The 12815-nt window shown below is 39.7% G+C and overlaps 1 protein-coding gene across 1 annotated transcript in view; it reads right to left on the bottom strand.

Annotated features, from left to right (window-relative positions):
• DNAH7 (dynein axonemal heavy chain 7) overlaps nt 1-12815 on the bottom strand; it is a 118545-nt gene that overhangs the window by 104287 nt on the left and 1443 nt on the right. Inside the window, 7 exon segments of the mRNA XM_059820665.1 lie at nt 866-991; nt 3042-3117; nt 4008-4188; nt 5436-5529; nt 5888-6041; nt 6150-6258; nt 6730-6795. Coding sequence (XP_059676648.1) covers nt 866-991; nt 3042-3117; nt 4008-4188; nt 5436-5529; nt 5888-6041; nt 6150-6258; nt 6730-6795 — 806 coding nt within the window.

Here is a 12815-nt window from a genome sequence, read left to right as displayed (position 1 = left end):
CAGAAAATAACCCATCTAATGCCTTTTTCCCTTGTTAATCAGATAAGAGGAAAAAACATAAATGCACTGCTAGGCAAGACAGCAACCCTTCTCTTCTTGGAGACAGACTGTTTTGAATATTCGTGATCTGAGAAAGACCAAAAAAAAGTGTAAAATTTAAACAGAGATTAAGGAACTATACTAAAACCAAGAAAGACTATTTAAAAATGGGAAGTCATATCCAAAAATAAATTATTTTTCAAACATGTCAGAGGCAGGAAGCTTGCCACAGTCTGTAAGGTAATGAAGAGGGGGAAAAAAAAAAAAAAAGAGGGCTTAGAGAAGATCATAGCAGCTCCATTCTGGAGCCTTTCTGTACAAGCAATATGGTGTCTCAAATCAAAGTGTCAGTGGAACAGGCTGTAGAAAAAGAACAAACCAAAAACCAAAATCACAAATTGCCAGGTCCAGATGGCATTTCACCCAAGCTCTAAAGAAAACCAAGTACAAAATGGCTAAACTATTCAACTTTCACGTGTAGCTTCTTGCGTACAACTGCCTAGATACCAAAGGAAATGAAGATGGCAAAGCGTTCCATGTGATTTCTGGGGAAGTACAGATAAGAAAGTTTGACCTCTGTAGAAGCAAAGTTGGCAGAAACTCTTCAAAGCATAAAGTTAGAGCAAACACAGACAAATATATTTGGGATAATGGCTTTTGAACAAAGCCATCGTATCCATGATCAGCGTTCAGATGTACATACTGTAGCAGTCCCAAATTCAATAGGGCAACTTGGAAATCTGAAGATCTCACCATCCATTATTTCCCTATATAGATTCTGAAATCATTGAGCTGCTGAAATCTAAGAGATATAGATAACACTTACTTAAATGAGGTCTCCCATAAGTTCAGAACAGCAAGCATTGAAGGATTTATTGCATGCAAATTTTCCTTCAGGTAACTGCATGCTGACAAGAAAGACTTGTTCCAAGGTTTTGGCACTATTTCTATTCTAAAAAAAAAAAAAAAAAACCACAAAACCAACAAGAAACAGTAGGATGAATGTAGCTGTGCTAAGAACTGAAATATTTATATGTTTGCTTTAAGATAATTGTTTGCATCCCAGAAAGCACAGAATTCAGGAAATAAATCTAGATTTCTGCTCGTTATTCAGATATGAAAAAAAGCCTTCCAATATTCACCACTGTACAAAAAAAAAGAAATAATATGAGAGAAACATTGGCCAAACCTTAAGAGATCTGTAACCTATTCGTGGTTCCTTATATTTAGCATGTAATAAAATTATTATACGTATATAATGTATTTAAGTCAATTAATGTGCAATTTGCTACAATATATAGTATCTGTGTTTATGCTCATCACATCAAATCTGTAAAAACTCAAATTTAGAACCTTTTTGTAAACTCAGTTGTCTGCTTTCAAATTTTTAAAAACATTAAGCTATTTTAGTGGGGGGTTTAACATACTCATAGCCTTTTTTGCTTTAAAAATTATTATTTTCTACAGGCAATCTAATTTTACTATTAAAATATTAAGCATTGCAACTTCAGAAGTATAAACTGCAACTTTTAGGTTGCAAGGGAAAAGCAAAAACACTCCTGACAAATTTGTCATATATTTGTAATATTTTTGTTCCCATTTTCATAATGAACACCTATCAAAAAAAAAGATTTCTGATATAAAATAAAACTTTTCTCAATTTCTCAGTGAATCTGTATTCTATAGGAAACAGAAAAAGTAGCTACAGGAAGTTAAAAAGCTTCAAGTTTTTCCACATCTATCTTACATTCTTCTTTAGAAGAAAGTTTCGTATTTCAAATACCATTAATGGAATAAAACTGTTTTACCAATGATTTTTCTACTAGGAGAATTTTGTACTTTTGGATTTGCATGTAAGCGTGTGACATAAGCTTATATACAAACTACTGTGAGGTCCTACACAGTTCCTAACAGATATAGAAGATCTACAAAGAATCAGATGTAGGGTGGCCTCTTACCCAGGGGATACAATAATAACAATAAATTCATCCCATATTGTCTCTCTTTTTAAGACGCAAATTGCTTAAGTAGCATCTGTCACAGCCACGCCCTTCTACTATATTCTAATGCCTACATTTGATATTTAAAAGCAGCTACCTCAAACCACAGGCCAGAAATTATTCATAACAAAACCTTTTCTGTTTTTAAAATCACTCAGTAACGCTACCCCCAATACAGCGCCTGGTTGATACCAGTGGAAATGTTCTGTTTCTGCAGCATTTGTAAGATTTCATTCCTCTACAAGGCAGTTTATTTTATCAGTTTTTGGCTGTAACTATGAAGGAGGTACCTCTTCACTTTCACATCTCAGGAAGAATTAAAGTATATTCTGGGAAATTTGATACTAGGTAGGCTGATCCACACTGGCCAGATGTATGATCCTGATAGCAGCACTACACTTGCTTTCCGTAGACTGCAGACTTTTTAAGGCAAGTGTGAATGGAACAGAGATAGTCCATTACTCTGAACAAAGGCCACATCCATCCACTCCAGTACGGAGGTTGCTGCATACTGGAAAACTCAGCCAGAAAAGCTAGGTATCTATCGCTGTTTATACTACATGTTGCTGAATTGTTCTGAGAAACAAAACAGTCTGTATTTATGACATTCTTAAACCTGTATGTATTGAGCCAAACTGTCACAATCTGTAAATAAGACAGAGCTTCAGTGAAATCTGTGCAGAACGTGACATTGTTCCATTGATTGCAATGCAGTTTATACATAAGCATTTGGCCTGCTATATCAAATGCTGTGGGACTAATTGTGAGACTTCTTACCAGTTAAGCACAGCTAAACAAAACTAATTCCAAACAACATTTCAAGGTAGACACATATTTTCCAAGGTTTTTCCAAAGATGCTGTACAATCATTATTTGAATTTACATAACTAATAACTAAGTCTAATTTATGGCTGACATTGACTACCAGTATTAAGACTGTTTCTTATACATGCTATTCTATCCCACTCTAGTCAGTGTTTTTGAATAAATGTATTTTCTTACTCTGCTCGATGAGGTAGAACAAAGTCTTTCCTCTTGTCTTCATCTTTTTCCCTGGTGTCTCTTAGAACAAAGTCAACTGAAAAAAGTATAGAAAAAAAAAAAAGAAAGAAAACAAAAGCCAAAATAAGCTTACTGAAGGAATAGAATCATTGAATCATTCAGGTTGGAAAAGACCCTTAAGATCATCAAGTCCAACCATAAATCTAACAATACCAAGTCCACTGCTAAACCATGTCCCTAAGCGCCACATTTACACATCTTTTAAATACCTCCAGGGATGGTGACTCAACCACTTTCCAGGGCAGCCTGTTCCAACCCTTGATAAACCTTTCGGTGAAGAAATTTTTTCTAATATCCAATCTAAACCTCCCCTGGTGTAATCTGAGGTTGTTTCCTCTCATCCTATCACTTGTCACTTGGGAAAACAAACAGACACCCACCTCGCTACAACCTCCTTTCAGGTAGTTGTAGAGAGTGGTAAGGTTTCCCCTGAGCCTCCACTTCTCCGGGCTAAACAACCCCAGTTCCCTCAGCCGCTCCTCATAAGACTTGTGCTCCAGACCCTTCACCAGCTTTGTTGCTCTTCTTTGGACATGCTCCAGCACCTCAATGTCTCAACCAAAACATCCAAATGCACAACTCATTTCAATGAAGTGTTTTATCTAGATATACATGAAAAGGGATTTAGGAGAAAGCTATACTACTAAATAGGGATTTATAAAATAAAGTAATGTTTTTTAAAAGTGTTGAAAGATCAAAAATAATGAATAATATTATCTTTGGTCATTACAAGGATAAGAAAACCTGAGCATTCTTTTTATTAAAATCTACCTCTAACATGCAGGAGAGCACTTTTATATAACTCTTCCACAATGGTAGCTCTCAGCAGTGAATAGCACTCAACAATGAATGCTTCCGAATATTAGCAACTTAGGAGAAAATGCAAGTAAACTCCTAGAAATCTACCTATAGCCTTTTTTACACTCAGAAGATAGACTTCTTTTATTTCGTCAGTCAGTGTATGTATACTTTCATCAAGTACTTTCAGATGTTGTGGAATTAAAGCTAAGATGTGGTCTAGCCATGACTCATCCATTGGGGCCACATTTGCAGCATCAATTCCATGGCGAATGTAATAGTAGTATTTCTGCAGGATAAAAGAATAAGACGTATCAGTTAAGTCCAGTACTAGATAGTCATTGCTACTACAGGTTTTGCTAGACATATGGGCTTATTTAATAAAAATAAATGTAATTAGTACTAAGTACTGATTTATGTTGTAAATTACATATACATCACCAAAACTGATGTTAATACTTTCATCAGCCTGCCAAACACTAGTGGGTAGAATAACAATAAAAAGCTGTTGAGATAGAAAAACAGAGTATAGCAGTGTAAGCCTCATTCCATTTCTCTGTTAAGAGCTAGATAACAAAAATTTCATTGAGGAATGGACATAAGTCATAAAAATCCGGCTTTTATTTTGCTTTTACAATTCTACAATTCCGCTGAGATGCCTCTCCTTTGCACTGTCCCAGTACCAACCTTTTCCTTAAATAAATTTTCAATACATATACTCATCTATCCCATCATTGCAGTGCTGACATTATTATCCATTAGCCCTGGGGCTGGACCATATATTCAAAAAGCAAGCCATGCATTCCGCAGAGTTTTGTGTGGATATGCAACATACAGCCAATGCATTGCTCAGAATATGAATGTATAACCACAAATAAGTACATCTGCTTCTATGCCAGCATTTATACAGGCATGTGAAATCTGATTAACAAAACCTCAGAGCATTAAAGGAAACAAAGATGAAGAAACATATCAGCCCATATTCAAAGAAATGCAGAATAGAGTATCAACTGGAAGATTACTAACATCAGGAAGTAACACATGAATCTATTTCAATCAATTTAACCCAAAATGAACTTAATCTATTTTAAATATAGATAAATCACAAAATTATGTATACAATTGTGTCATACAAGGTATCTTAAATGAGAATGTGAATGAAGAACATCCTAGCCCTTAGGTGAGGGTAACCCAAAGAGAACTGTCTTATGGATTCTATCTGCTCAGACAAAGCAGTGCACCCTTCCTTGCAAGTTATTCTCACCTTCAGCAAATGTAGAAAAGATTCATTTATTACTTCCTCACATTGGTTATCCTCCAGTTACTATTCCACTCTGCAATTCTTTGAATCATCCATACTTTCCTAATGCTCTATTCTCAAGAGTAACACTATAAATAATATATTGTGCAAAACTAATAGAGGAAGAGTATGTCACTGTCAGTCACCTCTCACTGTGTCAATCATCTTGTCAATATTTACAATAAATGACTGGCATTGTATTTCATTTAATATTCTAGAAAACACTCTTTAGCTACCAAAATGTCTTTCTCTATTGGTGTAGAAGAATCTGCTCTTGGAGGCTGGGTTCCATCAAGGGTTGAAAGCTGTTCTTCAGTAAGGTCTTGCTGTCTGAGACAAAAAAACAAACCAAATTAAGAGTATGCATCACATTCTTCAGATATATTTTACTGGAATAAGTAATATATAGCCATCCTACACGTGGGTTTTGAACAAACAAAACAAAAAAAGGGAACTGGCAAAACTTTACAATGAGTGCAAGACGTTCTGCTTCAAAAAGAATGCTGAAGCATGTGACCAAGTTTGTATTTTACTTGCTAAGGTTCAGCTTCTAAAATTGGTGATATAGTTCATGCTCATATACATACTTTCAACTTGCCATCTTAAAAATTCTAAAATAATTTAATTTAAAAATTTGGTTCATCTATCAAAAAGGAAAAACACATTATTCAAAGATAAGGAAACTCACAATATAATGTCAACAAGAGTACTTCTGAAACCTTCATGTCTTTTTTTCAGATGACTGCTGCTCTGCAATGTAGAAGTTGATGGTCCAGCACCTGCTTCACTATCTCTAGAATCCTGTACCTTGTGTCTCTTGCATCTCACCTTCAAATAGTCTCCTTGCAGAAAACACATTTTGAAATTAAATTAAAAAAAAAATTCAAATGTATCACTCGTGTATGTTTCTGAGAGATTTCCTTTAGTAGTACTAAAAATGTTAAACTTACCAGGTGAATACTCATTTTTTACAGTAAACTCATCTGACTCATCATCTTTCTGTTCTTTGCTTAGATGGAATGAAGGACAAGTCTGCTGCCACAGTGGTTTAGACCTTGCCTGGAATAAATACTTTGTATTTTAGTTTTATACTTCTTGTAGGTGCTACTAACACACACTTCAAGACTTCTTACATATAGGAAATCAAAGAAATTGTAGCCTAATATACAGCAGGAATAAGGCAGCATAAAAGTCATACAAAAAAACTACTGCTTATATGTTGCCCTCAAATTCTAAATATCCAGACCATTAGAGATAAACATGTTAAATTTATAAGTCATATTTGTAAACTCTCTACTTTTATACCTTACTTAAATATTTTCAAACTTGTTCAAATACTCCGCTTTCAATGTTTTCCAAATATTGAAATATAAAAAATGCTCCACATACAGATATAATATACATACATAGTGCAGAGCAAGAGAATATACACCTCAGCATGTATTTGAATGAGAACCATGGTCTTTACATAACCATGCTGTGACACACATTTGAAAATGAAACCTTACTAAAACAAGCCAACAAAACTACCTGGGACAACTCTGGTAGTAAGTTCACTGTTCTCTTTGCCAACTTCCCTTTGCCACTTGGACTGGGCTTGAAAAAAAAACAAAAACAACAGGAAAGTCACAACTAGACATTTATATTACTACCAATATTAGAGTTCCAGGAATACTTAAACTTGTAATCTAGTTATAATTCCATTTTTATCTCTTATATAATAATTTTCACACATACAATTTCATATCACTTCCCCTATTCTTCCTAGAGTGTTTCCATGTAGTATTCAACTTTCTCAAATGCCTTTGAAACATCACAGCTCTGAAAAATTAATTTTAGGCTGGGAAGCATTTATGTTACCTTTTTGCCAAGATATACATTAAAGCATTACAAGATACCATGAAATAATGCAAATAAACAATTTTTTCAACAGAATCACAAAGGTTGGAAAAGACCTGTAAGATCATCAAGTCCAACCATCAACCCAACACCACCACGCCCACTAAACCATGTCCCACAATGCCTCGTCTACGTGTTCCTTGAACACCTCCAGGGATGGTGACTCCACCACTTCCCTGGGCAGCTTATTCCAGTGTCTCACCACTCTCTCAGTAAAGAAATTTTTCCTAATATCCAGCCTAAACCTCCCCTGGTGCAACTTGAGGCCATTTCTTCTTGTCCTGTCACTCGTCACTTGGGAGAAGAGGCCAACAGCCACCTCTCTGCAAACCCCTTTCAGGTAACTGTAAAGAGCGGTAAGATCTCCCCTCAGTCTCCTCTCCTCCAGACTGAACAACCCCAGTTCCCTCAGCCCCTCCTCAGAAGACTTGCACTCCAGACCCCTCACCAGCTTCATCGCCCTTCTCTGGACACGCTCCAGGACCTCAATGTCCTTCTTGTAGTGAGGGGCCTAAAAGTGAACACAGTATTCGAGGTGAGACCTCACCAGCGCAGAGTACAGGGGCACGATCACCTCCCTACTCCTGCTGGCCACACCATTTCTGATACAGGCCAGGATGCTGTTGGCCTTCTTGGCCACCTGGGCACACTGCTGGCTCATATTCAGCTGGCTGTCAACCAACATCCCCAGGTCCTTTTCTGTGGGGGAGCTTTCCAGCCACTCATCTCCAAGCCTGCAGAATTGCCTGGGGTTGTTGTGGCCAAAGTGCAGAACCTGGCACTTGGCCTTGTTCAACCTCAAACGATTGGCCTGGGCCCATCGATCCAGCCTGTCCAGATCCCTCTGCAGAGCCTTCCGACCCTCAAGGAGATCAACACTCCCACCCAACTTGGTGTCATCTGCAACCTTGCTGAGGGTGCACGCGATCCCCTCATCCAGATCATCAATAAAGATATTAAACAAGACCGGTCTCAAAATTGAGCCCTGGGGGACTCCACTTGGGACCGGCCACCAACTGGATTTCGCTCCATTCACCAAAACTCTCTGGGCTCGGCCGTCCAGCCAGTTCTTTACCCAGTGAAGAGTATGTCTGTCTAAGCCATGATTCGCCAGCTTCTCCAGGAGAATACTATGGGAGACAATGTCGAAGGCTTTACTGAAGTCCAGGTAGACAACGTCGACAGCCTTTCCCTCATCCGCTAGGCGGGTCACCTGGTCATAGAAGGAGATCAGGTTAGTCAAGCAGGACCTGCCTTTCAGGAACCTGTGCTGGCTGGGCCTGATCCCTTGGTTGTCCTGCACATGCCCTGTGAGCGCGCTCAGGATGAACCTCTCCATAATCAGGAGGTCAGGCTGATAGGCCTGTAGTTCCCCGGATCCTCCTTCCGGCCCTTCCTGTAGATGGGCGTCACGCTGGCAAGCCTCCAGTCGTTCGGGATCTCCCCTGTTAACTGGGACTGTTGATAAATGATGGAGAGTGGCTTGGCAAGCTCCTCCGCCAGCTCCCTCAGCACCCTTGGATGGATTTCATCAGGCCCCATAGATTTGTGTGTGTCCAGGTGGCATAGCAGGTCGTTAACTGCTTCCTCCCTGATCACAGGGAGTTTATTTTGCTCTCCATCCTTGTCTTCCAGCTCAGGGAGTTGAATACTCTGAGGATACCTGGTGTGGTTGTTAAAGACTGAGGCAAAGAAGGCATTAAGTACCTCAGCCTTCTCCTCATCCTTGGTGACAATGTTCCCCCCCCGCATCCAGTAAAGGATGGAGATTCTCCTTGGCTCTTTTTCGGTTGTTAATGTATTTATAGAAGCATTTTTTGTTATCCCTTACGACTGTGGCCAGATTGAGCTCTAGATGGCTTTTGCCTTTCTAATTTCCTCTCTGCATGACCTAACGAGGTCCCTGTATTCTTCTTCAGTTGCCTGCCCCTTCTTCCAAAGGTGATAAACTTTCCTTTATTTCCTGAGTCTCAGCAAAAGCTCCTTGTTCAGCCAGGCCAGTCGTCTTCCCCGCCGGCTCTTCTTACAGCACATGGGGACTGCCTGCTCCTGCGCCTTTAAGATTTCCTTCTTGAAGAACGTCCAGCCTTCCTGGACCCCTTTGCCCTTCAGGACCATCTCCCAAGGGACCCTCTCAACCAGTGTCCTGAACAGGCTGAAGTCTGCCCTCCAGAAGTCCATGGTAGTGGTATTGCTGATCCCCCTCCTTACTTCGCCAAGAATTGAGAATTCTATCATTTCATTCTATCATTCAATTTTATCATTCTATCATTCAATTTTGATTCTTATTCTTCAGTCAACATTTTTTAAAACACAAAATGGTCCTTTTTTTCTAATCCATAAACTTTCATTTACGAAAGTCCAGTATTCTCTGCTTTTTCATAACGCTGATCCCTTAGCATCAGACATCAAAGCTGTCTGTCCAAAAGCACTCTCTGACTATGCCCAGGACTCCAGCTAACACATTTTAGCAAGGTACAACACCTTCCTATAAACAAACAAGACAATGTAGTTGTAAAATTATTTAAAATTGGCTATAACACAACTACCTTTGGCTATTCTTCTATTTCTCCTTGTTTCACACCACCACCAATACCCCGGCACTGCCCACACCACCTCTTTCCATGCAGCTGCACTTGCAGCAATACTGCGTATCTATGCTACAGCCATCCTCCTTCTGCTTTGTGTCTTATGCAAAGGCTGTAATGGAGGAAAGACACAAAGCACAGAAAGTTTGTGTAGACATACCCGAACTACCCTTAAACAAGTCGGGTTGGCTATCATTTGCAATACAGTTGCTGTGGTGTAGAACTCACGCAAGTTTTAGGCACTTAACTATTTAAATTAATTTTGCAGCAAAGGATAAACTCCAGCAATTCCCAAGTGAGCCAAAAATCAAATCAGGCTCCAAAGAAAACCTCCTTTAAAATACAGGAATTTGACAGTGTCATGGTTTAACCCCAGCCAGCAACTAAGCACCACGCAGCCACTCGCTCACTCCCCCTCCCCCAGTGGGATGGGGAAGAGAATCAGAAAAGTAAAAGTCAGAAAGCTCATGAATCACAGAATCACAGAATCACTACGGTTGGAAAAGACCTGTAAGATCATCAAGTCCAACCTGAAAAAAAAAAAAAAACAAAAAAAAACCCAAAAAAAAAAACCAAACAACCCACGCAAGCCAACCACCACACAACAACAACAAGGCACAACACACCAAAAACCAACCCACCCAACACCACACAGCACCATGTCCATCAAGCTACATCCCACAATGCCACATCCACACGCTCCTTGAATACCTCCAGGGAGGGTGACTCTACCACCTCCCTGGGCAGCCTATTCCAATGTTTCACTACTCTCTCAGTAAAGAACTTTTTCCTAATATCTAGCCTGAACCTCCCCTGGCGCAACTTGAGGCCATCTCCTCTAGTCCTGTCACTAGTCACTTGGGAAGAGATAAGTCACATGGATTGAGATAAGAACAGTTTAATAAATGAAATGAAATTAAATAATAATAAGAAATTGTAATTAAAGGGAAAATAACAAAAAAAAGAGATAAATAAAACCCAAGACAGACAAGTGATGCAAATGAAAACAATTGCTCACCACCCTCCAACCGATGCCCAGCCTCCAACCGATGCCCAGCCTGTCCCCAAGCAGTGGTCCCCCAGCCAGCTTTCCCCCTAGTTTATACTCTGAGCATGACATCATACGGTATGGAATATACCTTTGGTCAGTCAGGGTCAGCTGTCCCGGCTGTGTCCCCTCCCAACTTCTTGTGCACCCCCAGCCTACTCGCAGGCGGGGTAGGGTGGTGTGAGAAGCAGAAAAGGCCTTGACTCTGTGTAAACACTGCTCAGCAATAACAAAAACATCCCTGAATTACCAACACTGTTTCCAGCACAAATCCAAAACACAGCCCCCTACTAGCTACTATGAAGAAAATTAACTCTATCCCAGCCAAAACCAGCACAGACAGTGATAAAATATGTATGGACATACATTAACAGTTGTTAGCAATCTCTTCATAAACTAATCCGTGGTCCAACTCGTGAAAGGACAGCAAACTCATCCCAGCTCTCTTAAGTTGTTCCCCTGAACATGATGGGGAGAAACTCCTTGACTACCACTAGATGCAAGAGGGAGTCATACAACAAAACGTTTTAAGTATCTTCTTTCAAAATCAGCAGCACTACTCATTTAATGAACAAAAGTTCCATCCTTCCCCTCTCTCTCCCCAAACGAGACTAAACACATCTGGTTTCCCCTTGAACAGAGATCAAAATGCCTGGTGACTTAAAGTACTCTAAACACCAAGCAGGCCAATTTTGGTATTTTTAATCCAGCTTTTTGGCAATCACAGAAAAGGTGACTGAAGACTTTGCCACAATAACCCCGTATCTCTTTCAGTCCCTCATTTAATGCTCTTGCCAGTCTATCTTCCAGTTAGGCATGGTCCACGTGCAAGATTTTTCACACCTCGAAATTCTAACACCCATACCAGTTTCATAGTCTGCAGTGACACAGATGATGAACTTATTTCAGCATAAATGAGGGAAAAAGCAGTATTATAACCAATACAGAAAGATTTACATGACAAGCCTGTTTTTTGCGTGGTGATTGGAGCAGTTGTAACTCTACTGGGAAAATATGAAGCCATTTATTTCTCTGTAGTCTAACATATTCAGCTGCAAAAAGATTCTTACCACAGACTGCGTAACAGCTACCCGTCTTTTCTGATGCTAGCATGAATACATCTCCTAATAGCATATCTGCACTGCATCATAAAACTACTGCTTACCAAGCCAATAAGCCTATAGGATCCAGTGTAGCCTATGGACAGAGTTTGGACTGGTTTGGACACAGGTCTATATGAACACACTATGATAGAATCATAGAAAAAATTAGGCTGAAAAGGGCCTCTGATTAACCGCTCTCCTTCTCAAAGCAGTACTAACTACAAAAAGTTAGGTCAGATTGCACAGGGCCTTGTCCACTTGAGATCTGAAGTTCTCTAAAGCCACTGCCTCTCCAGGCAACCTTCTCCCCTGCTTAATCATCTCACCATGAAGAATGTCATCCTTATGCCTAGTCAGAATTTCCCTCCCTGCAACTTGAGAGTGTTGCCTCTCCTCCTGCTGCCACACAGCACCAAGAGGAATCTGACACCTTTCTCTCTATGGTTCAGGCACTGGAAGACAGTAACTACATACCTCCGCCACCTTCTCTTCTCCAAGCCAAACACACACAGTTCCCTCAGACCTTCCTCATACACCAAGTGCTCCAGCCCCCTAACCATCTCAACAGTGATCTGATGGACTCTGGTTTGTCAACAGCTTTACAGCTGCTGCACCGGAGCTGGCTCAGGCAAAGTCACCTTAGGTGATTCTGAACTTTGAGTATACACATGCTTGTTGTTCTCCGTGTCTTGAGCAATGAGACTGAAGTATAAAGCTCATTGTTTCTCTAGTCCAGATTCTAAAGCAGATGGTGAATGCTATCTACTACCCTCTGAAGGGAATGGATGGGGAAAAAAGTGTCTTTTGTATAGGAGAAAATGGTTTTGAATTCCTGGAAGAGTATTACCTATTTCTCTCAGTGACAACGTCCACAGTCTTAATTCTTAGATTCCCAGTTAGGAACAAATAACAGAAACCTGGGTATTTTTACAAGTAATAGGGCTACATAAATTACTAAAACTATACCTTGTTTTTATA

The sequence above is a fragment of the Gavia stellata genome, chromosome 8 (genome assembly GCF_030936135.1).
Source record: "Gavia stellata isolate bGavSte3 chromosome 8, bGavSte3.hap2, whole genome shotgun sequence".
Classification (NCBI taxonomy): Eukaryota; Metazoa; Chordata; class Aves; order Gaviiformes; family Gaviidae; genus Gavia; species Gavia stellata.
Note: the sequence above shows the minus strand (reverse complement) of the source record. Positions and strands in the feature narration are given on the sequence as shown.